Source organism: Eutrigla gurnardus, assembly GCF_963514095.1.
Source record: "Eutrigla gurnardus genome assembly, chromosome: 4".
Lineage (NCBI taxonomy): Eukaryota > Metazoa > Chordata > Actinopteri > Perciformes > Triglidae > Eutrigla > Eutrigla gurnardus.
The window spans coordinates 27,874,948-27,901,286 of NC_139918.1; the positions used below are offsets into that span (position 1 = coordinate 27,874,948).

The following is a 26,339-nucleotide window of genomic DNA, read 5'->3' on the forward strand; positions in this document are numbered from 1 at the left end:
ATAGTAGCTCAGCGGGAAACGTTTGGTCGGACTTGTGTGCTCTTCAGTGTTCTCATTCTGCTTATTGGCGAGCCGGTCTGACGGTTAATTATCTGCATGACTCAAATATGTTGTATCAGCAGCTAAACAGCTACGAGATCATTTCTACGTGTAGAAAATAATAAAATAGTTCTTGCAAACTCAAATGCTGTTTTATCTAAGAAATGTTGCTGATGTTCGTTGGCTATTATTTCCTGTTAAAATTATTCTTTCAGAGGCTTCTTATATTACTACCCTTCTTTGGTTGTACAGGCTATTGTGTGTGTCTGTTTGCTTGGTCAATTAGGCAAACCACATTTTATTTGTCCCTTTAGTGTCCCTTCCGTTCTCAGCCTTGCTGTGATAATATAATATATATATATATATATATATATATATATATATATATATATATATATATTTCACTGAATAGTGCCTTTGAGTTAACAACATTTGCAGGATTGGCAAAACGCTCATTTTGAACAAATACCACAAGTCCAAGTAAACTATCTGTGATCATAGTTGTATAATATCTGAAAAAACACACCCAACTAACATTTAGTTGTTTTACTTAATGAATGTAGGTCACACATGAAAGCTCACATGCTATTTGTGTTCAATAAAGAGCGATACATTAAAATAGAGTGCATCATTTCTTTTCCATCTCGATGCTATAAACTATCTGCCAAATATCAATTTTTAAGATTTTCTAAGGAGGAGATTAACGTCCTCTCGTGGAGGTCCTGACTGCAACAACATTGACCAGTTCATCTCTTTGACCGTGATTTACTTTGAGCCATATTTACCATATGTTACCATATTCTCTGCTGTAAACAAAACAGACAAAAAACACACAAACACTCTCCATGCAATCGAGTTTCAAAGGAACGTCTCCTCATAGTTTTCACCAGGCTCCCCGAGTTCAGAGTCTCTGGATATTGATCTGACGATCCCGGAGAGGCCGCCGGCCGCCCTGGTCACGCTGTCATAAGACGGCGGCGAGGACAGCAGGGTGTCCTCTGTTGTCGGTACAGTCTGCGCCCCGACGAGCCCGAAGTGCTGGATCATGCAGGCGATCAGCCCCTCGGTTTCCGGAGCGTTCTCCACGTCCACCACAGTCTCGTAGTTGATCTGTCTGTAGAGGAAGGACGCCTGCTTCATCTGCCGGCGCACCAGATGCCTCCTGTAAGACCGCTGGATGATGATGGCGGACACCTCCTCCAGTTTGCGGCGCAGCGTGGACGTGATGGGCTCGTGGGAAATCTTGGAGGGGTTGGTCATCATGAACTTCTCTTCCATCTGCTGCTTGAGGGCGTCCATCTCGCCCGACTCTCCCAGGACGCGCTTTGTGAAGGCAAACAAGATGTCCAGGCAGTGGATCCGATCCCCGCTGACCATGGGGAGGTCCATGGAGATCAGCTTGATCCTGTTGGGCTTGGCGATGCGCAGCGGCTCCGACAAATTGTCGGCGAAGATCGACAGCATGGAAAACTCGATGAACTGCGTGGCCTCGGAATCAAACTTCTCCCAAACCTCGTAAAACATTTCAAAGTCGTCCTCGCTCAGCGGCTCGGTGCTCTCCTCCGTGGCGACGCTGAAGTTCTCCAGGATGATCGCTATATACATGTTCACCACAATGAGGAAAGAGATGATGATGTAACTGACAAAGAAAGCTATGCCCACTGAGGGGATGCCACAGTTCCCCCGGGTGTTGGTGCCAGTATTGACAAAGCGAAGGTCGCACTCCTCCGGCGAGCTGGCCATGATAGGACTCAGGAGGTTGTCCCAACCCGCCGAGGTGCTGATCTGAAAAAGGCAGATCATGCTGTTCCCGAAGGTCTCAAAGTTAAACATGTCGTCAATCCCGTCTTGTTTTTTCACGTAGGCAAAGTTCGCCATACCGAAAATAGCGTAGATGAACATGACGAGGAAAAGCAGGAGGCCAATGTTGAACAGTGCCGGCATGGACATCATTAAGGCAAACAGTAGAGTCCTTATTCCTTTGGCTGCACGTATAAGTCGAAGTACACGTCCTATCCTTGCCAGTCTGATGACTCGAAACAGGGTCGGAGACACAAAGTACTTCTCAATGATGTCCGCGAGAACGATCCCTGAAATGAGAGAAGAAGACGAGGTGAGAGCAGGTTCATCTCAATGCACAAGGATGCGCTTAAAGTCCCAGTTGGCAACATTTAAATCAATCAATCAACAACATAAATCATCCGGTTTTAGAAAAAAAAGCGTGCCTCTACGTGCACGTAGAGCCTGTTGTTTGTTTTGCAAAAATCGACAGCGCCCGGATCATCCCGTCCAATCAGCACGCAGGGCTGTGTTCGTGCACACAGAGCCCCTCCCCCCTCGGGTCGTTCCACTATCACAGGGGGGAGGCGGAGGGAAGTAGCAACAAGACCTCCTCGTTAAAAACCGAAACGAGGAGGTCCAAAACAACCAAGGAAAAGAAAACACCGGTGGAAAAGAAGGACAAAAAGAAAGATGGCAACGGTGCCCGTGATAAAACCAGAGTCAACATCGGACCCGCGTTTCAAAGGTGGCGTGATCTAAGGGATTTCAAAGGGCAGGAAGTCGAGGGGGAGGAGCTCGGTGGTCGTGGGGGAGGAGCTCGGTGGTCGAGGGGGAGGAGCTCGGTGGTCGTGGGGGAGGAGCTCGGTGGTCGTGGGGGAGGAGCTCGGTGGTCGAGGGGGAGGAGCTCGGTGGTCGTGGGGGAGGAGCTCGGTGGTCGAGGGGGAGGAGGAGCTCGGTGGTCGAGGGGGAGGAGCTCGGTGGTCGAGGGGGAGGAGCTCGGTGGTCGTGGGGGAGGAGCTCGGTGGTCGAGCTCGGTGGTCGTGGGGGAGGAGCTCAGTGGTCGAGGGGGAGGAGCTCGGTGGTCGTGGGGGAGGAGCTCGGTGGTCGTGGGGGAGGAGCTCGGTGGTTGAGGGGGAGGAGCTCGGTGGTCGTGGGGGAGGAGCTCGGTGGTCGAGGGGGAGGAGCTCGGTGGTCGTGGGGGAGGAGCGTGAGAGTTGTAAACATTCAAAATCTGACAGAGTGCCCTCGATCTGTCGGACTTGCCGACTGGGACTTTAAAGAAACGTAGGAAAAGTTCAGTAAAAAACATTTGTCAAGGCACAATCCTCTCTATCTATTGTTTTAATAATAGAAATGTGAAGAGATTTTATTCTGCAGCTGTCTGTGGATACATCCCCCAAAATTATTTCATTGGAGGATGTAAAGTGGTCTAAAAGAAAATAGCAAAAATAAAAAAAATGTCACACTGCTACAACAATATTCTGCTAACAAACAACAGATGGTACTGAAAGATATAACGCCCTCGGTTAATGGTGTTTTTTTGTGTCTCTACTTACCCACGATAGAGAGAACTATCACCACAAAATCAAAGATGTTCCATGCAACTGTGAAGAAGTAACAGCGGAGGGCGACGATCTTGATCAGGCATTCGGTGGTGAAGATCACGATGAAGACCATGTTGACCTTGTTGAGGATGGCCTCCATGCGCTCTGACTGCTCGTCGGTTTCCACCATCATGGTCACCATGTTGACGATGATGAGCATCATGATCATGATGTCGAAGGCTTGCTTAGACACGAGATCGAAGAAGAAGCCTTGGAGCACATTCTGGCATTGGGGAAATACAAATGTCACGATATGCAGGATTGGAGGATATTAATACAACATGGAAATATAATATTATGCTATTTTACCCCAGGCCTTGGTATTGGCTTTTGAGGTTTTTTAGATCCTAACTTCTTCATAGCGTTGTAGTACTTCTTCTGTTCTTCAGTCATGAAGATATCCTGCCCACCTAAGTATAGACGAAAACACCTCACATTACTTTTTACAGAAACACATTAAAATCATTCATTGGTGATCAACAGAAGAAAGAGTACACAGATTTAATATTTTACAGGTACAGAATTAAACTCCAAATACTCATCTTTCGTTTCTGCTGATTGAAATTGTCAATAATGACACCGATGAAGAGATTGAGGGTGAAGAAGGAGCCGAATATGATGAAGATGACAAAGTAGAGGTACATGTAGAGGTTGATTTCTCTGATGGGTTGTTCCTCCACCTGGAAACAAACAAAGTTTTATGAGTCAGCCGGTTGCTGTGACGCGTTCAGGAAGTCTGGGAGTGAGATAGACATACTTACTCCTCTTGAATCAACAGCCGCATGCATGATTTCCATCCATCCTTTGAATGTAGCCTATAATACAATATGACATAGAATTACTGTCTGGGCAAGGCATTGTAAATCACTGGCTTTATATCTAGAAAAAACGCAATAATGTCATTATCACGTGTTCTTCATGTGCGGATTGGACGGATCTGAACATCCGACTCACCACTTGCAGAAGGGAAAGGTAGCCGAGTCCCACGTTGTCGAAGTTGACTTTCACTTTCGTCCAGTAGAACTGGGTGTCGTTCATAGAGAGGCACTCTGACTTGTTGTTGACCACGGTGAAGCTGTGGATGAAGCCCGTTTTGTTCACGCACTTCCCGAACTTGCCGGCGAACAGGTTGACCCCCATGATGCTGAAGATGAGCCAGAAGATGAGACACACCAGCAGCACGTTCATGATGGAAGGGATGGCTCCTATGAGAGCGTTGACGACCACCTGATGAGGGAACAGGTGAGACGCAGGGTCATCTGACGGCATCCGGGTTTCTCTATTAGTCTGCTTTGGCATCTCTGAGCTCACGTTCTTATTGAACTAACAACTAACCAGGATCGAGGTATTAGTAGGTTTTCACATTCAAGGAATTTGTCTTGGTGTTTTAATGAATACAATAAGAATTTGTGAGAGAAAATAATAGATGAAAACAAGTTCAATCAGTCAAGAAACATAAGTGAAGAAGAAAAATACGATAAAAATATGAAAAGATAACAAAATTTTAAATAAATACAAAATAATGTAGTACAATACATAAAATGTATTTAAATGCATACAATTTGAACATTTAAATAATGAGATTAATGTTTGTGTCGAGTTTTTGAACTTTTTCTCAAATAGCCTAAATAAATCTCCCATATTTTAAGGGTAAATATTATGTAGTGGAAATATGACTGTATGATTTGAAATTTATACGTTTTCCCATACTTAAACCAAAGCAATTGGTTGAGTTGTTTGGTTTCCACTCAAAACATGAATGTGCATCTCATTCATTCATTAGGATTCATCCTCTGGGCACCATGAATATCTGTATCTGAATAGTTGATCTAAGTGGTGGACCAAACTCGGACATAACCTCGTACAGAAGTAAAAAAAAGGATTATGTGACATAAAAAGCATTATGTGACATCAGTATAGTTTAGAAAACACTTTTCTCACCCGCATGCCCTCAAATCTGGACAGAGCTCGGAGAGGCCTCAACGCCCGCAGAGTCCTCAGGGACTTGATCGCCGCAAAGTCGGAGTATCCCAGAGAGTTTGCAACCAGGCTTATCAAGGACACCTACACGGGGTAGAGAAAGACGTGTGTACTGCCAGAATCATAACATGGATTCAAACACATAATATCAGTTCTTGGTTTAAATCTTTAAACCTGGTGAGGAAAGTAGAAATATCATATTCATAACACAACAAAAACATTGTGAAAAGCACTAAATAATAAAGCAATATCACATATTAGTTGAGCAACTGCTTAAATTGTCTTAGCAGATTTTAAAATAACTTTTGAAGGAAAGAAATATAATAAAAGACAGGTAGAAAACATTTGAAGAGCCATATTTAAGAGTTTTTGTGTATTTGGGACATTCCACAGTTAGGAACACAATTATTGAATTTTTGAGGTTTAGATTTGGTTTTGTTGTTGTTGTTGTCTTTTAGCAAATTTAGACTTCCACTCTATTCTACATCCAAAACGGACAAAACTAAATGGTATTCCGCTGTTGAATGACCCGTGGATGACAGCTATGAATGAAGATGACGTGATGTAAATGAAAGAAGTTCATGTCATGACTGATGATGACAAAACACAGACAAGTATGCACATATGGACAAATCGTGTCCATGAATGCATACTCAGCTATATATGCATATACAATATGTATATATATCAAATAGAGTGAGTTTTATAAAGAAGTTATATCTATCTTTGCCAAATTTGTTTCCCAATTTGCATCCAAATTGATCCAATAACATTAAAAACAGGACTAACAAGGTCCTATTGGTCTGAATTTCTTTATAAAAGTCTATTTACGCATGTGTTTGTCCAATATATCTAAAGAAGATTCTCAATATTTATTCTCAGGACAAGTCTTTGGCTCCAAAACATACAAATACAGAAACCCTGTAGAAGCAAGTTAAGTGGTAGTTTTCATAGAGAGAAACAAAAGGTCGGTATTTGCAAATATCAGCAGGATTTGTCTTTTCTTCTAAACAGACATAACAAATGACACTCAGTACATGAAGTCGACACAACCGTTCAGACATGAGCTCCACCGGTGCATTTCTAATCTGGCTAAAATGTCTGTCAAGCAACATTTACAGGTTCAATAGGCTGTATAAAGTACATCTTCTGTAGATAAACCTTAGTGCAAATGGAACGGCAATTCGTTTTTGATATAAAAGCCAAGGTCCCGACGTGACCGATTCAAAAGGATGACAGTTGAGCAACAGCCCGACATTTTGTAGCGTAGAAGTGCGTTTGTTTGGAAACGAGACGGTGGCTTTTGATATCGCAACAGAAAAGCACTTAGGAGTGAAGAAAACACAGAAGCATTTGTGAGGCAGATGCAAGTTTCCAAATCCCAGGAGCCCAATACTCACCTGGAGAACCTGCTAACTACAACTTACCCTAACAATAGTGCGGTCTGTGGCGATCTGTGTAACAGCAGGTGAAATCAGAGGGAGTCAAGTCAGGCCTCGGGCTGCACGCCTCGGGCATTTTGGAGGGCCGCTACAGAGCCACATCCATCTTACCCAACAGGCTACGTGAAGTGTAACATGACTCCGATCGCTGGAGCGCTTCTTTTAGAAGTTGTCTGGCAAAATCCTGCCGTAAAAGCAAGTTTAAACTCTACAATCTAACAACTGTTTAGTGATCTATCTGAGTGTTTCCTGTGAGTAAACAGGTGTGTGGAGTAGCTGATGGTGGGACTAATAAAGTTGTTTTGAATGTGAAGCACAATTTTAGTCGGGAAGGAGACCAGTTGTTATAAAGCACATATTAATTGACGAGTGCTTTCCTGGAATGACACCCACCGATCCTGAAAAGCACTACAGCTTCAGCTTCAATGAGAGGCGTTCAACCTCATTTCTCAACATGTGATTTTCTTTTTTTTAAATCATCCGTTCACAGTAGAGCAACAAAAACATGCAAAATGGATCACGTACATCCACAATGAGAAAGTCGAGCCAGCACCAGTAGTTGGTGAAATACGTCTTGAAGCCGTACGCAATCCACTTGAGGAACATCTCCAGCACGAAGATGTAGGAGAAGACCTTGTCGGCGTACTCCAACACCACCTTCACCACTTTCCTCTTCTCGATGTAGATGTCTTCAAACGCCTGCAGCAGAAGGAGGGACGGCGGTGTGACAAACACAGCAACGTCTCAGGGATTATATTTATCAAATGTGCTTTCAGTTGATTTAAGACCATCAATACAGTTTGCCATACCAGAGCCCCGCTGCTGAGCAGGATCATGAAGATGATGAAGGTCTCAAACCAGCTGTGTTCGACAATCTGGTAGCAGGTCTTCCTCAGCCTCCCCCAGAACTGGCCAAAACTGCTGCTATCGATCTCACAGCACTGACAGTGGCGCACGCACACTGGAGAAAAAACGGAAACCAGCGCAGACATGAAGACGTTACCGTGCCGTACTTTATATTAATCGTTTTAATTTACAACTACCGAACTCTCACATTCTGGGAAGCAATCCTCCGGCTCCATGCTCTCTCCACCCAGCTCCGATAGGTTGTCCAGCTCCTCTCCAGGCTTCCTCAGATCCACCGTGCTGCCCTCTGATAGGCTGACAATCTCCTGAGTAGTGAGAAGCCTCACCGTTACCAACCAGTTCTTCCACTTATATATTCCGTAAACAGTGTACGAACCAATACCGAGTCACGTATAGCACGGAAAAACAGATGGATGGATTTTGTGCACCTGCTGTGTCATCACTAGTTGGGGTGTGGTCACATCTGTAAAGTGCTCATAAGTCTCGGACCAAACAGAGGAGCCTTTCAGCATTTTTTTTCCTGCCCTGTGTTCAGCGTAGATTCATCCCATCAACGCTCACTCACCTAGATGCACTGCCTTGCCTTTCAATCTCCTCCGAGCCGAAATACAATTTTGATGAGATTTGCTTGTGTTGTAACAGCAACATATTTAACGCGATTTATAGGACAGAGGTGCAGCTTCAATCCTATAAACTGGTATGAAGTCTAATCCAGCATTAAAGAGCATCCGCGGGACCTGAAGACCAGATTACCAGCATTATCAGCGCTAGTGCTCGAAGACGGCACATTTACAGCCACATGTAGTGTACGCAGTAGTGATACACGCACCTATATAGACTGACTTTCCACTTAAAGAATGTGTAAAGTAACACATTATTCACAACTACCTGCTTACTAAGCACACTCTTGCCATGTTAAGTGTGCATTCAAATGAATGAAATGTATCCTTCTTTACTGCTGAGCAGCTGCTGATGCACAGTTAAGCTGATGGAGGGCTGTTTTTTTTTTTTTCATTTTCCCCTGATGCCTAATTCTCGTTTGCTGGGGAGTGCAGCACGGAAGGGAAATGGAAAGACAGACAGAGAGAGAGAGAGAGAGAGAGAGAGAGAGAGAGAGAGAGAGAGAGAGAGAGAGAGAGAGAGAGAGAGAGAGAGAGAGAGAGAGAGAGAGAGAGAGAGAGACAGAGACGCCAGACTGCAGCCTGCTCAGCTCAGCTCAGCCTGGCCCTGCCTGGCTCTGCTCAGCTGTGTCACTTTAATCTGCTCTGTAGGGACTGGCTCCACATCTGGCCTGCTGCTGTTTGCCTGCCAGAGAGGACAGCAGCGACACACCCTCCACCTCAACACTACCCTCGACCCACAGGACACGGGGAGATAGAGGGATCCGGGGGAAACAGGAAGGGCGAATGAGAGCAAAGCAAGAGGAAGAAACAGGGAGCTTGATGAAGTGAGGCTGAGAGAGAGAGACAGGTTCATTTAATAATATAAAATAGTAATGCAAGCCCTGTGATAGACTGGTGACCTGTCCAGGGTGTACCCTGCCTTCGCCCAATGACAGCTGGGATCGGCTCCAGCCCCTCCGTGACCCTGAATACAGGATAAGCGGTAGACAATGGATGGATACTGCAGTCTGCAGGTTAATTATTCTGACCTTAGCCATTTTTCATAAATAATTCTATAAACTGGATTTATCCATGGTGTTTCCCCGCCAGCCAATGATAAATGTCTAACAATTTTGTCTCGACTTCAACCTGTTGGATCTAAACCAAAATTATAATGCTGATCCTCTGCTGTGTCAAATGTTAAAGAAATACGCTCATTCACTTTATGTGATTAATTGGATGACAGGATTGATAAAACTCTCAAGCCAGTCCTGCAAATATGGTGCTAATTCTAGCAGCTGGTTAGCTTAGCTTAGCTGGAAAGAGGGAAACGGCCAGGCTCGTCAAAATCCATCTACCAGCACCTCCAAAGCTCACTGATGAACATAACACATCCACAAAAGAAACGGTCCTCCGATTGGAAGCAGACATTTTGACCTCCACATGCTTGTCTGACTATCTGATGAAGATTAGGCTTCACAGCACCTTATTGTGGTATACAGAAGGGTGGCTAGTAACATTTCATCAGCATTACATCATGATAATGATGTCACAATGGCTTAAACTCAGTTGTATCAGTCTCACTGGGGCACTGGTCTCTATCAGAGTTTACTTGACAGATTAAGAGTTTATGTGAGAAAAAATGACATAATAAACTGAAAATAACTTTCTAGAAACCTCTCCTGCATCATCAACAACCTGCCACTTAAAAATCATATCCTCCTGGCCCAAGGATCTCGCTATATAAACATGCAGATGTTTGCTGCCAGCATGGGACGTTGACATTTCCAGGAAGGAAGCATGTAAACAACACTTTAGAGTCTCAAATCTATTGAAAATCACGTCAAACATTAAACAGAAGTGAAATCTTATCACTTTGACGACGTAGTTTTGGGTGAGATAGTTCTGTTTGTTTCCTCTGGCTTGACCCAAAGCAGGGATGTGACAGCGGTAGCAGCTGATCAGTATAGTAGATCAATTCTTCAACACAACTATTTTGTTGGACAACACCATCCAAAGACCACTACCGCAGTAAACCACCTTGTGGTTCAGTGTAAACACACATATCTGGAGGTGAAACACTCACCGGTTTGTTGTCTTCATCCTCTGACGACTCCGAAATCTCCTCCTCCTCGAGAAACTCCACATCTGACTCTCCAGGTGCGATGGGAACGATGACGGTCAAGTTTGGGTTTGTCATGTAGCTGTCCTCCTCCGATATAATGTACTTCTCTCCGTAGCTTCCAAAAACCCCCCCATTGCTTTCCACGTGATTTCCGACCAGCTTGATGGCCTGACCGGCCTCTTTGGCCTTCTGATTCCGACGCTTCAAGCTGCGGTTGAAGAGGTCGCCGAAGCGCACGCTAATCCAGGAGATGCCGGTTTGGATGCGGGCGATGGCGATCTGGATGTTGTTCAAATCGCCGTCTTCGTCTGGGGCAGAGAGGTTGTCGGAGCTGAAGGAGCTGAGCAGCAGGGCCAGAAACAGATTCAACACCTGTTGACAAACGGAGAAATATCAGAATATTGTTATACTTCTGTGGAAATTGAGCTGGAATGGCAGAAAATGCAGTCTCTACACTTGTATCAACTTTTTTTCACAATGGGAGCCCAGTTTAGCCTGTAAACTCAAGGATAAGTGTATCTAGAGCATAACATGAACTCCTACATAATGTCAACACTGGCCAATCCTGCATTGTAAACTGAGGAGGATATTCTCCCAAGATAACACCCGAGCACATATGGCTTCGTCTCCTTTCAGCCACACCGAACTCAAGTTTCCAAGCATCCAACTCCAAAGTAATCTGTCTACGAGCTTAGAGAGCAGCATCATGAAGCACATGTCTGCACAGTAGCATGTGTGTTGTTTGTTTCTTTCTGTGTGTGTGTGTATGAGCGCATACTGCCTGTGGTAAGGATCATCTTTAGCCACTGAGCCAGTCAGAGATGGGGAGCATGAGCAGATGATTAGTGATGAATGCCCTCTGGCCTTCTCGCCCCTAAGCATCCTGGATAATCCCTTGGATAAACAGCTTTCCCCTACAATTCATGTGCAGTGCAGGTTTCTGTCCATTAAACTCTATAAGAAGCACTGTTGTGATATTTGCCCAGACAACAGGGTCACGAAAGGGTATCCGGCATTTGTAAAACAAGATAAACGGCTATGTGCCCTTTAAGTCGATTCACCGCTCATCTTCTGTCAGTACTACCGCAAGGCCAGAAGGAGTATTTAAAGCTATACTGAGTATTTAAAGAGTCATACAGTGTCTGAACTGGTGAGAGAAGTAGTGTTGTTAGTAGGGGTGGGTAAAAATATCGATACGGCAATATATCGCAATACTTTGCCGCCCAATACAATATTGATTTATTTTCAATATTTATTCCAGTGAATTTCATAGGAATTAATAAAATAGAGAGGCTGTTTTGAATGAAATAGTTTTGACTCAATTTGTCCTCTGATCAATATCATCACATATACAGGTACTTGTGTTTTCATCTTTATTGATATCGCAATATCGTGATATCGTGATACGTATCGTATCGTGACCAAAGTATCGTGCTACGTATCGTATCGCAAGGTTCTTGCCAATACTCACCCCTAGTTGTTAGTGTTATTAACTACAATTACCGCCTTGCATTTGTGGGCCTCCGCCAACCAGATTACTCGCCAAAGTTTCCGATTCCATCCATGTCTGATCAAAATGTCATCACTTCATCATTTTATCCGAGCAGATATTTGTATGCGAAATTGTCATAACCAGTTTTGTGAGCTCACACTAACCTTTGATCACTAAAATCTGATCAGACGTATTTTTTATTTAAAAACAACTCTTGGCTGGAATGCGTAGTAATATTTGCAGCTCAGGTTAGAGTACTGTGTAACGTGTTTTTGGTTTGGGAAAAGTGATAAAGAAAAAGGACACTGCCCTCAAAATTGTGACTGTATATATTGTCAGGAAATACATAACTATGGTTTATGTATCATAGACATTTTAGGTTAAATAGCACCATCTATAGATCTGCATGAAAAACAGTGTCAGTCATCATTCAGGCAAAGTGGAACAAATATTTTAGAGCCAACCAAAAAGGTTTTAAAACATTTCTGACGGATACATTTCAGGGCATTGGATTAAATGTGGAACTCACTAGAATTTAATGGCAGGGTGAACAGAGGGCATGCTGGGAACAGGTGTTTGAACCACATCCAACAGGCCCACGCCACACTCAAAGCCTTGCATCGTTTCTGAAAATGCCTGACAGGGTTTTAAAACAGTTATGACAAGAACTAAACTGATTGTGGTGTAGAAAACACTCATATTGCAGTGTATATTATTATTCTAATTTGTGTTTAGCACGAGATGGAAAATCCACAAGCTGGTAGCACATTTCTGTCGTTTGGATTTACGTAACTCATAATATCTCTTGGCAATTTATGTCCAGGTCAGGAGTCTAAACGTACCCTTATCAAAAATAGAAAAATAACAAATCCTGAAAATGGATTGAGGGCAAACATTAATGATAATAATAATAATAATAATAATATTGAACTAGATTTTACTTGCTCATTCCGATACTGTATAGAAACAGACCACAACACTACAATGTGTGTCTAGAATCTGCACTTAAACGACACCACATTCAAAATAAAACTATACTGACCATAGAAAATGCTGCAACTGCTGGCCGACTGTGCTTCCGGGATTTGTTTTTTTCCTGTTCTCATTAACATTAGCTTAGGACACAGCTGGACAACAAATCACCATATGGGCTGACCACCAAATATACGTATCCTACAACAGCGACAGCAGTTGTGTACAAACAGAGTTGTCGTACAGATTAACTACTCTTTACAAAAGCAGATGCATGCAATGATGTGGCTCAATACCTGCTGAAAAGGCTGGAACGACAGTGAGAACACTCTGTGGCCTTGGCTGATCCTTTGTACAGTACTTAGGTCACAATTTCTCCCATAAGGCTTAGTTCATTAGCAGTGGATAAAACATTCAGCCCCGTTGGACATGGGGCCGTGGCAAAGCCTCTCCTCGCAGAGAGTCGCTCCGTTGAGGCTGCAGTTTGCACGACAGCATGTGCAGATAATACATATCTTACTTAAGGGGGAAAACAGATGGCTTATATGTCGCCCTGACATGATCGGTTCTGCAGACTGGTAATGCTAATCTGCAAGACTGTTAGCATGACGCTGTGACACAACCACTTTCTCAGTGAGAAGCACGCGTTCAACAACACTGAAAGATTCACAACCCATCGTGCAACAAAGATATCTGAGTTTGCAATATATATCACTAGGAGGCATCAACAAATGTTTGAGGATGTCCCATCAACATTATATGAAATCACAAACCCTTATTGGTGCAACGACGTAATCCCTGATTACTCATGACATCATCATTTGGATTAGAGTTGGTTGTATTGATGTGAAATTGGATTTCTGTCCAGTAGAATTTCTGTTATTATATACTGTTAAAGTAATACGCATAAGCAAGTTTTATTAACTCAAGATAAACTACAATGTTCCAGTGTTCATGAGAGCTGAAGGAACATATCTCCCAGTGCAAGAGTGTATGTCATAGACAATAATGTAGGTCTATAGAGGAGACCTTTGGCTACACAGTCAATGCTCGTCTAAGATGAGATTTATTTTTATGAAGATCCATCTTGTAGCAATAGAGAATTTATATCAAAATGGTATACTCACCACCAAGTTCCCTATGACCATGACCAACATGAACACCAAGATACAGAGGGGCTGCCCGGCCACTTCCATACAATCCCACATGGTCTCGATCCACTCGCCGCACAGCACCCGGAACACGATCAGGAAGGAGTGGAAGAAGTCCTTCATGTGCCAGCGAGGCAGCTGACAGTCGATGGCGATCTTACACACACAGTCCTGGTAGTTCTTGCCAAACAGCTGCATGCCCACCACGGCGAAGATGAAGACGATGATGGCCAACACCAGCGTCAGGTTTCCCAGGGCGCCCACCGAGTTGCCAATGATCTTGATGAGGGTGTTGAGGGTGGGCCAGGATTTTGCCAGCTTGAAGACTCGTAACTGACAAAGAGAACAAATTGAAGAAAACAAATTGTGTGGTAAACTTTTTATTTTAGGTTGGATTATAAGATGTTCTAAGATTTTTAAAAAATGAGTGAGAGTTAAAGATGTACCAGTCTGAAAGATCGCAGGACAGACAACCCCTCTACATTGGAAAGACCCAACTCCATCAGACTGAGGCAAACAATGACTCCGTCAAAGATATTCCAACCATGTTGGAAGTAGAAGTAGGGATCCATGGCGATCAGCTTCAGCACCATCTCAGCTGTAAAGATCCCTGTGAAAACCTAGAACAGATACAGAGACATAAAAAAAATAAGAGGTTGGAAAAAGTACCAAAATAGCCTATTAGTCTTCAATTAATGCTACGTATTAACAATGGGTCAAATGGACCATGTGTAACGTGGAAGGTGTAAACCGACATGTAATTACCACCCTACTGCAGATTGCTCAGTGTGTGTTGTCGTCTCTTTTAGCCCATATTTTGGATTTTATGGTCCACAAATATACAGTACTGTTTGGTTAAGTCTCACTGCTCGGGTCAACCTTGTTTCCAGCAGCAGGCAGTGGTTTTCAGTAAAATTGTCAATGCACTTGCAGCTTGTTTAAATTGAGGTTTAGCTCTCGAAAGCACTAGAATGGATACTCTGGGATGTCCCAGCTGTAGGATCCAGATATCCATGAAGTTCAAGAGAGATTTTTCAATTTCTTTTTCAAAATATGCTTCACTTGTTGTTCTTTAACCCAAGTTTCTACCCAATTTTATAAAATGTTTTAGGACGTTTGAGAAATCCTGTATTACTTCCATTTATCATTTTAAAGTAGCTTATCCAGCGTTTTCCAGAGTCTATAATTGACCAGTAGGGGGAGACGGCAAAATACAAATACAGGAATCCATCCCACCGCCTGCTAAAAATACTCCCTCTTACCGAGGATAATCGCAAATAGTCTAAAGCAGTACGTTTGACAAAGGATCAACACGGCCTTACTTGACCTTATGTCCAGCACAGCACTGACTATAAAAAGCCTAAATGTCTGATATAGAAATTCATTATCTGAATGAACGCTCTTGGCTTTTTACTTTCTTCTCGGTGAAGCTTTCATTCCTCTCCACTGCTCACTCAACAGGTCTTAGGAGAAAGTGTGTGAAAGGCTGCCCACACCTATCGTTAAAAGCCCCTTACCAGATTGCCCACTGAAAGCATCGTGTTGAACTCATCAGTCATGGGATAGTGTTCCAGGGCCATGAAGAGGGTGTTCAGCACAATGCATATGGTGATACCCAGATCCAGGAAAGGATCCATCACCATGAACTTCACCCATTCCTTCACCTTCAGCCACCAGGGGCAGGAGTCCCAAATCAGGTACCTCTTGGCGAACTTGTACCAGCAGGGATGGCACTTTTGCCTCGACACCTCTAGCTCTGCAAAGAGAGTATTCATTCAGTAAGTATTCATCTGCAGACCTATCAAACACTAATGCACATTAGCTGAAGCCCCAGCATGTACAACTCAGAGATGTATGATAGCTTTATGATTACGTGCAATCTGAAACAGGTCTCTGAAGCTCAACATATTGCTACAATAAACAAGCAATCTTTGAAAGGAGTAATTAGGAATAATTTAACAATTTGGGAAATTTGTCTTATTCACTTTCTTACAAAAAGTTAGATCGATCAGACCGTAAGGTCAATACAGCTTTTTCCTTTAGACAGAGACTAGCCGTTACCTCCTGTTTCCAGTCTGTGTGCTGAGCTAAGCTAACCAGCTGCTGGTTAGAGGTCCAATCAAGCATCTAACTCTCAGTAAGAATAGCAATTAAGCATATTTTCCCAAAAATGTGTTTAATATTCCAAAGGACTCACCACCCATGGCATCACTGAAGAAGCTGACCGAGCTCAGCCCTCTTTTCCTTTGCACTGCGGGAGGCTCAGTCACTGTCGGGGAAGGCTGGAGGAAGGCTCTGGGAATCATGTCCTCCACGCAGGTGGCCTTGTGGTGGACAGAAAACACTCCAAAATGAAATACACAGCTTTCTTCTTTTAGCTGTTTCATTTATTCACTCTTGCAGGATTTTCTAAATGACATACACAGGCTTCTATCACTCACTGTGTCTTCCCTGACCCTCTCCATGCTGTAGGCAGGCATGGAGGTGGGAGTATGTAGGCCCAGAGTGGTGACTCCGTTCTGATCGAGGGAGATGTTGAGCCGGCCATTGACGTTGAGGCTGGGGGTGAAGATTTGGGAGCAGTGGCTCCGCACACTGCCCGTCCTTCTCTTCCACGGCGTTGCTATTGAGTTGGCGCGACTCCTGAAGGCGTCCCCGTGAGCGCTGTACTCGTCGTCCCCGAAGTCGGCCTCTGAGTTGTTGCGCGGCCGGAAAGCGCTGAAGACGCTGACCTGGCTTCCTCTCCTGGTGCTGAGGGGGTGAGAGGAGAGCGTGGCCAGCAGAGGGTGGACCGGAAGGGGAGAGAGAGGAGGCTACGGAAACACAGAGGATACATTAGCTCCTATGGCTTTTATAAGGACATCAAAGACTGGGAGAAAGGTTTGGAGTGTGACGGTTGAATGATGTACCATTGGCTCATCCAGTGGGTCAAACTTTTCTTCAGCAGCTTCCTCTGCCGTTTCTTCTGACAACGCCCTGTGCGATCTTCTTCTTCTGCTGCTGCTTCGACGTATGCTGCCTGTCTTCAGACAGAATGGAGACAACTCCGGGGACAACACTGAGTCTGTGTCCTGTGCTTGTTGTCTTTTTGCCGCCAACTTCACACAGAAAGGAATTGCGTTACGGAAGATGACATTTTAAAAATGTTTAAACACATAAATATGAAGATCCTCGACGACTGTTTGCATTGAACCTACTCTTTGCTCCCTGCGAAGGTGCTCCATGGCCAGCTGGAACTCCCTCTCCTTCTGCCAGGCCTCAGCGATGGTTGCCTGGTTCTGCTCCTCATAGGCCATGGCTACGACGGCCAGGATGAGGTTGACCAGGTAGAACGAGCCCAGGAAGATTACCAGCACAAAGAAAACCATGTAGGTTTTCCCTGCAGAGCGCAGCGTCTGAGGGAGCAGACAATATGTCAATACGATCACATTCATATGCTATTGCATGTTGATTACTGTAAACCAAGGCATATAAGCACTCATTAATATCCATAATGCTTTATAACAATACTCATAAGACATTATAAAGCATTTTATAATGACTTTTAAGGTAATTCTTCTTCATTTATGGTCACTCACTGACATTGTTTTCTTAAAGTAAAAACAATTAAATAACACACAAAACATTGTAAATAACTTTTTACTTTACTTCAAGCAAACAATGACCACTTAATAAAATGTATTACAACTATGGTAAATGCAATACACATAAAAAATGAGTATGATTGATACTTCACCTTATAATTCAATACAAAATGCTTTATAATGTGTTATAATTATTGTTATAAAGCATTAAGAATATTTATGAGTGCTTAAAACAATAATTATACAGTGCTATAAACAGATTATAATGCATTGTAAATATGTTCTACTATGTATTTCTGGACCTATAGATATTTAAAAATCACAGAAAACGTAGAATATTGGTCGATTTTGCATATTGCACCTGGTGGAACAGTTTTTCCCAGTAGTCTTGTGTCATGAGTCGGAAAAGGGCCAGAAAAGCCCAGCCGAAGGTATCGAAACTGGTATAGCCATAGTTTGGATTCCTCCCTACTTTTAGGCAGTCAAATCCATCCGGACACTTCCTGTAACACACAAATAGTTGAAAAGACAGATGATTATGGGTCAACAAAAGCTGTGCACAATTAAATGAATGGCAGCTTGGGCGGATGTATCCGTGGTTCGCGTGCAGGCTGCTTTATCGGAGCTAAAAACGTTTCCAGTATCTACATGGAGCCCTGTGGCCTTTGACTCAACAGGGGAGAGAAGCGGATGAGTCAGTAAGTACATACACTGCTATCAACACCATTATTTCAACTGAAGAGGGCACTTGAAATTCGCCACAGGCAAGAGCACTAAAATGCAGTGCAGCAAAAAGGGATTAGGCCGAGGCCAGATGGATATCAAATTGCAGTTCAAAAAATGTTCCATGCCTTCATCTCTGATCTTCATTGTCAGGCAGCATAGTGGCATTACAGAAAATATTTAAGTCCAGCAGCTGAGAACAAGCTGGACTGCCATGTCAATTTGAGTGCAGAATAATTTCGTAATGGCTGGGAAACAGCTGGTCGGCAGAGCGCTGCTGTGAGAACAGCTGTAGATCTCACCAACCAGCCAGCTAAGCAGGAATGCTTACTAACATCCCAGCAGCGAGGACAGAGGAGGCTGCGTGAGGCCAGCGACATCTTCCTGTCAGGCTGTTCCTTCCCTCTGCTGCGCTGCTCAAACTGTCGCCAATAGGTTCACCTCTCAGTGCCGTTTTGCATATTTCAACCTGTCAAATATATCTTGTTGTTTTGTGAATACATTACATCACAGTTGACCAGTTTTCAAAGCACAGCACAGGTTTTGTTTTAAAATGATGTCCTTCTTTTAGGAAGCTTTTTAAAAAATGAATCCTAAGTAGCGAGCAGGGATAAAAAAAAAATCCTGTATTCAAGAATGTAAAGAATTACTCATTTTCAAACATATCGCTGCCTCTTTTCTGTAAATTGAAAAGCCAAAGATTTAGGACTGTGGTTCTGTCAACAGTCACCTGATATATAGATACATTTTAATCTATCAATCTAGAAAATAATTTAAGATTAATCAATAATGAAAATAAACAATGATGGACTCAAACAAAGAGTCAAGAGTCTGCTAATTGATTTCAGACCGTACAGAATAGATACATCAAATAATTGACAAAGACTGACAGCATATGCATTTGAAAATAATCAGCATACAATTTAAAGTAGAAAGTATTTTTAGTTCAAGGAGCAGTGTGTGGGATTTAGCGGCATCTAGTAGTGAGGTTGCAGATCCAACCGAATAACCCTTAGCCCCTCCCTCTCCAAGCGTGCCAGAGAACTACAGTGGCCTTCAGGTAACATCAAAATGTGAGAGGCCCTCTCTAGTGCTAGTGTTTGGTTTGCCTGTTTTGTTCTGTCTTTTCCGCTCAAACAAAGTTAACAAAAACAAAACCATTATTAGTTTCTGGTGACCATTGACTGATTTAAACATAGTTATGTATATTATATTACATTTCTGATCAAGAAAATCCCCCTAAATCCTATTTACTGTTCCTTTAACAAGAAAAAATCTTCAAACTCTTAACGGTATGGTCCTTTAAACCGACAAGACATCACACGGCTCCAAAGCAACAGAGTCTCGGGTATGTAAGAGCACAATGAAATGCTTACATTTTTACAGTATTAGTCATACTCTTGAGAGTGGACCATCAATTCCCTGCAGTTTGTGTAACAGAACAGTAGAGGAACATCTGTCAATCGCGGCAAAGTGTTTTCCCTCTATGGTGGGCGGGGCAAAGGTGGAGGGTTTCCATGCCCACATCAGTCCGGTCAAGGGCAAAAGTCGAAAGTCATAATCCTTGATGCACAGTGGCTTTAAGATGTGAGGGGATAAGCGTCTGCCTGAACTCTACAGTAGGCGTGATGAGAAACAGCTTGGACCTTTGAGCAAATCATTTATCACAAACTTGTTAACCATCTAGGCTGAAAATATCATTTAAATATGTGTGTGTGTGTGTGTGTCAGTGCATGCCCACTTGTGTTTGCACGAGTATGTGTGTGTGTGTGTTTGTGTGTATGTCTGTGTCATCATAACGTATCCAAAGCTTTAATTTGGAAATCTACTAAGGGATTACTTGTTGGAATACACTCAAAAGATTAAGCATCCTCTATGTTTTACGTCCTCCATCCTGACCTGCTTAATATCTTGCCCGTCTCCACATCCAGCCTCAGAAAGTTCCATCTCAAATGTCACAGGAGTTAAAAGGCTGGCATAAGCTACCCTATGGTGACGTTAACCTATAACCTGGCTAGTGTGTCATGGGAATGTGTCATTCTGTCTTCGATTTAGCATCAACCTAACCGCCAAGACGTGGCAAATGCAATTAATGCCTTATTCTTGGCGATGACAGAGCAACATTTAAATTAAAAGGAGTCAAAAGGGAGTAACCCTCCTGTTTATATTATCATCTAAAGAGCCTTTAACACACCCATTAGACACAGATAAAAAGATTTAAATGCGATGAGACGGACCATCTGCAAATGGCAGAAACACAAACATGTATCAAATCTAAAACAGTCCAACTGCAATGGCTTGTAAACTGCGGGACAGCTGGATCAGTCCTATTGGTGCTATTCTGATCTTACTGACCTACTATTTATGGATGTTTAGTGACGTCATTTCCCTCCGAATGCCCTCAAATGTATCCTCTTTTTGCTCTGACTTGAACACAAATTACTGAATCAGATTTTACTTCTTGGGAGATTAAGCTCCCGTGTTTTTGGAGGAGAGGTTACAGAGCGAGATTAAAGCTAAAGTGTTGACTGCACTCCGATGCCAATAAAAATGTGTCACTACCTCCACCTCCTTTTTCCTATTAACTCCTTAGAATACTTTATAAATATCAATATTAGCTTAATGCTATGTGTCATAAACATTTAAACGTCTCATTGTCTGTTGGAGCCCATCAACACAATATACTCAAAGAAGCAGCAAATCAATCAATCAATCATTAACCTTGTCAAACAAATAAGGTTATTATTATTTGATCAAATGTATTTTCAAATGTATACACATATATTTACAACACAATATAGAACCTTAGAGTTGTTTTAAGAGTTTAAGAAAAAAAATATATATATATCTGCACCATTTTTTTGGGTTATTTGCCATCATCCATTATCTTATATCATTAACGTGAGCACGTAATGGATGCCATTTGTTGAAGCTGCAGGATTTCAGATTCACACAGATGGGTATTTAGTCCTTGAACTGGGCCTGGCATGGGCAGAATCTGAGTCATCCTGTTGTGCTTGTTTCAAAAGCATTTGGAATTATAGGATTATTCGTTGCGTAGGCTGAGTAGCAATATTTGGATGGTTTCACACTGTGCCTTTGATTGGGAACAAAGTCCAGAGATAAAATGTCATCTATGCATGTCTATGTTATACTGATGTTACAACTGAAATCAAGGACGTCTTTGGTTCATCACAAAGAGACAAACTTAGCTGCCGCTTGGAGGATCCAATACAGCATCTCCTCTCAACAATAACAGAATATCAATCAGAAGTGATCCGGTGCCCTCCAGTTGACCTAATCATGTCATGGAGCTTTTGAGATGATGAAATGTCCAAAGACCCCCCCTCTCTCTCTCCAGCTGGCAACTCCATGTTTCTCGGTAAAGGGTTCCAGCGGTGTGGTGATTATCCACACCACATGTTGTCTTGTGTACAGCCTCTCACGCTACACCCCTCCCCCGATGGGATCATCTCTATACATAACGGCCATAAAATATAAAGCCGAAAGCACATCATCTATTGTTGTAGCTCGAGCTACTGTATCAGGCTACTGTATCCAAGTATAAACATGACTTGTATGGGAGCCAGATTACTAACAAGCAGTAAACGGGACAAAGACTCACTTACCCTGCATCACTTCCATATCCACATATTAAGGCATCCTTTGCTCCTTCAACTTTGTAAAAATTATCTAAGGAAAAGAGGAAAAAGAAGTTAAAGAAACTCCACTGTGTGAAGTTCTTGACACCCGGCCTCTTTTGCTCCCTTGGCTGACCTTCGCTGCCGAGGAAGTCCGCCCTGGAGCTCCAGGTTCTGTTGTTGCAGATGAAGGATGTGTTGGGGCTGTAGGAGGAGTTGATGCAGTGTGCGAGGCTGCGGATGCACTTTTGACGCAGGAGCCCCATGAAGAGCTGCAGGCCGATGAGGGCGAACACGCTGAGACAGAAGACGGTTAGGATCATCACGTCTGCCAGCTTCCTCACAGACTGGATCAAAGCGCCGACGATGGTCTTCAGACCTTGGAGAGGAGACGATGTATCAACTGTTTGGTAGCACACCGACGCATTAAGTGTTGCTGTTGATATGTCATGGTCCTCTTACCTGGGATAACGGAGATGGTTTTCAGTGCTCGTAGTACTCTGAAGGTTCTTAATGCCGAGACGTTTCCGAGGTCGACAAATTCTGTCACATATCTGGAATTTGAGATAAGGAGATTGATGAACTTCTGCAGGAAGAGTTAACAATCTGGTGATCTGTATGAACAGCAGGGATTATAATTCATGTTCAGACATAGATTACGGTTTGAATATCATGCCTTTATCGATTAATCTCAATCAAATACCATTATGGGTTTGTTAAATAAATTATGTGTCTGTAATGCAATAAAAAATATTTGCTTCTTGACAAAATATATAGTGATTCCAGTATGTTTTAGATAATTATCAGGATAATATCGTGAATCACACTTATTTTGTCCAGGATAATTGTGATATGAAATTTGTATATCCTCCCCTGAAAGGCTGAAAGGGTCTAAAACGGTCCTTAGAGCCGAGTGAAGCTGCAGTCTGGTGATAATGTTCTGTAGGATCATCCCTACAAGCAACTCCTTTCACATACAAGTAGTCATGTGATCATTCATAACCAAGAAACATTGCTTATAGCATCCTTAAATTGTTAAAACAACAAGAACTGCATTAGTTGAGTACACAAGAGAGGAAATGACGGATGAACTTGCTGAATGAGCGGTAATGAATCAAAAACAAATGAATTACTGAAGGTGACGACGGCTTTCAGTGTGTCCACAGGCTGTCAAAGGTATTGTGTCTCGCTGTTTTCAAACAAAGCAAACGTCCTATCAGGATGACTGGGCTCAGACAATACTGGAATAATACATTGAGAGGTCACCTGTCTAATCTGCCACCTGCATCATGGGTAGTGAGTCGAGCTGCACAGATCTATGACCTTAACAACAGGCTTATCGTTGACCGTGTTTTAAAATGCCACTCAGGATAACTGAGGATTGACAGACACTCAGTTTGACTTTCCATCTTTACAGTCAGCACAAAAAAAACGGCCTATTTAGACTGAAAAATGTAGGCCTAGCCACTACTAATACATAGTGAATGTCAGGTGGGGAGCGTGATTGCCAATGTGAATGAAGCATGAATGACATCGTTACTTACGCCATGACAATGACGCTGAAGTCGAGCCAGTTCCATGGATCTCTCAAGAAGGTGAACGGCATTATACAGAATCCTCTCGCTAGTATCTTTATCGCTGACTCGAAAGTGTAAATGCCCGTGAAAGTATACCTGAAAAATATTCGTGGAGGGTAAAGGGAATGCAGTTAGCTCTGATTCCATTAAACCATGAAACATTTAAAGTTAAAAATGGATTTTGAGCATTGAAAAACACAATCAGGACTCAAAGGCAAAGCATGAAAAACAAAAGAATGAATAATGTGTAACACTCTCAGCCCAAAATTACTTGAATGCTGCTGATGAATTATAGTAACTTTCATTTTGGAGGACTGATGCCACTGACAGACTGTATGCAAGATATCAACCAGCAAAATAACATCATAAGCACATACATTATTGCAGCCTACATTAATACATGTTCACAAATACAAACATTATGCAAAGCAATGTAAGTCTAAGGACCACTAGTTTATTCATATTATAATTTGTTTCGTATCTGTAAACAGTCTTTTACTTCAGGTCTGCCACAGTAGAGCACAAATGAAGCTAAAGTCAGCCGTTGGTTAGCTTAGCTAGCTAGCTTAGCTTTTTTTTATTTTAAACTTTATTTTATTATTGGCTTGTTTTAATGTTTTTTTTTCTCCAATGCTTTTAAATATTTTATGTAAAGCACTTTGAATTGCCCAGTGTTGTTGAAAGGTGCTATACAAATAAAATTGCCTTGCCTTAGCTTAGCTTAGCTAGAGGAAGAAGCTAGCTAGCAAAATCCACATATCAACAACACTAAAGCTTACACTACGTCTCCTTCAAAAACGTAAGTTTAGAAAAATATTACTTATTTCTTAGCTGGGAGCAGTAAAGTTCCTAAGGTCTCCGTTGGTTGCCCAGTAGCCGCAGTTTTTAGTTAACGTTTGAACAGAAGGCCTAGGCTAACGCTAGCTGATTCCTCAAAAGCTAACGTTGAGCTAGGCTAATCAGCTACTAGCTTTAGCTTCATATTTAACGTATATGTGACAGTCAGCGTTGATATTATCATCTAACTCTCGCGGCCTGCTTGTCATTCCGTCGTCTATTAAACATTAATGTCTAAAGTTGCTAAAGTAAAAGAACAAATTAAGTAAGCGCAGATAGCATGCTGCATGCTAACCCAGTGATGATGATGACGCATTTTCCACATCACAATATTTCTGAAGTTTCATTCCACATCACATGCTTTCCTTAAACATGCCTGTGATGCCTTCTTACCGCAGTAAAGTTAAAACATCACATGCATCATATACTTACACGTCAGCTGCTTCTTCAGTCATCACTGACAAAACTACAAACCCCAGCAAAGCTCCACATTAGAACACAACATTTTTCTGATTCTGTCCAAGACACAAAAGCTTTAGCTTTAAATATTACTTACTCCAGGTACTTGGTCCATGGTGCCGGATCAGACATGGCCATGAAGCAACAGTTGGTCAGTATAGTGAACATTATGAACAAGCTGAACAATGTGGGGAGGAATAAAGGTTAAGGAAATTGTAACTGTGAAACAGTAAATTACAGTCAAATATAGCTTTTTGCCAGCCATCAATGTATCACACAATGCTTCTTGTAATCCTATGAAATATACCCATTAGGATAAAACATGACTATGTGTGCCAATGGTATTAGAATACAGTTAAGGCAGATTATGGAAATGTAAGTAAATTCCATTTCATTAAACCTGGGGGAGTCACATCATACTCTTTCACGGATGGATGAATGAATGAATGAAAAATATAAATTTATCAGAAAAAAGTCATCAAAATAAAATTTCCCCCCCAATGGGGCTTTTAATAATGTAGTTCAGAGCACGTTGAACTACATTTTACACATATTCATGTGATTTATCAGTTGCAGAGAATCAATAACCGTTGATGGATATTACAATTTATTTGAGCAATAGATGTTTTGTCATCTATAACGTAGAGGAGATCCAGAGGAATATGTAAAGTTGGAATCGGCTGTCTGAGAACTAATAGGCAGCCGTCACATGATGTGAAATCTCCTTGCTCTTATTTCATTTCGGAGATTAAAAGAGGGATATGAGGGGATTTGTTTTTGCAATGCCCCGAGAGGACCATTATAAAGCTGTTTCAAAAATGGGACTATGGAAAAATCCAATAGAAACCGTCGGGGGAAATCAGTAAACATTAGAAATTGGCTTATTTGCCAGTATGAGATACATTAGGTGGAGTCGAGACTATTTAAAGCTTAAAATGATCATTTTAGTGGAAACTTTTCACAGTGGTTTGTTCTCAGCAGTTACATTTCATGATCTCACAGAAGTCAAGACACTGACATTTTCACGTTTAAGTGAAGCACTCTTTGGAGAGCAAAACAATACCTGAAAGCCAGATTTCTAACTATATCTTCCTATGACTTTTTTGAGCCAGTAATTAAAGTGAGAGGTAATACGGTCCGACAGGAAAGATCGTGGATCCATCAAACAGTCACAGAATTACGATATGAACAGACACGGCTCTGGGTAACCAAAAAGGATATGAGTGGACTAAAACTTTTATGGCAAGTGATCTGATGAGGTGAAATGGGCTAAATATGTAAACTGCGGATGTGGCACTGAATCTGAAGAGGGCCTTCCCTTTGTTAAGTACTATAAAAGTCTGCAAAGAAAACAGAAAGAAAACAGAAATCATGAGTCAGGGAGGGGAGAAATCACATTTTCCAAATATCATTGCCTAAATTCTGTAGCATAAAACAAACTAAATTCTGTAAATAAAACGAA

At 42.3% G+C, this 26,339-nt stretch overlaps 1 protein-coding gene across 1 annotated transcript; it reads right to left on the minus strand.

Moving 5' to 3' along the window:
• Positions 1-571: 571 nt before the first annotated feature.
• On the minus strand, positions 572-25,059 carry LOC311012592 (sodium channel protein type 2 subunit alpha-like). The gene is made up of 24 exons (XM_084008106.1): positions 24,975-25,059; positions 23,549-23,677; positions 22,467-22,558; positions 22,141-22,383; positions 21,993-22,056; positions 18,002-18,143; positions 17,254-17,451; positions 16,966-17,154; positions 16,498-16,869; positions 16,254-16,380; positions 15,574-15,812; positions 14,503-14,676; positions 14,033-14,389; positions 10,403-10,813; positions 7,902-8,019; positions 7,657-7,808; positions 7,373-7,546; positions 5,367-5,489; positions 4,380-4,652; positions 4,187-4,240; positions 3,964-4,105; positions 3,735-3,835; positions 3,378-3,648; positions 572-2,129 (listed from the first exon to the last, which is right to left on the minus strand). The coding sequence occupies exons 1-24, from the start codon at positions 25,043-25,045 to the stop codon at positions 898-900; spliced, it is 5,448 nt and encodes a 1,815-aa protein (XP_083864232.1). The 5' UTR covers positions 25,046-25,059; the 3' UTR covers positions 572-897.
• Positions 25,060-26,339: the final 1,280 nt, after the last annotated feature.

Excerpts from the sequence above, each read along its gene's own strand:
- LOC311012592 (XM_084008106.1), bottom strand. The coding sequence starts at position 25,045 with ATGTTCACTATACTGACCAACTGTTGCTTCATGGCCATGTCTGATCCG. Across the intron at positions 22,384-22,466 it reads AACCATCTCCGTTATCCCAG|GTCTGAAGACCATCGTCGGC; the intron begins GTAAGAGGACCA and ends CTCCTCTCCAAG. Across the intron at positions 5,490-7,372 it reads TCGACTTTCTCATTGTGGAT|GTGTCCTTGATAAGCCTGGT; the intron begins GTACGTGATCCA and ends TACCCCGTGTAG.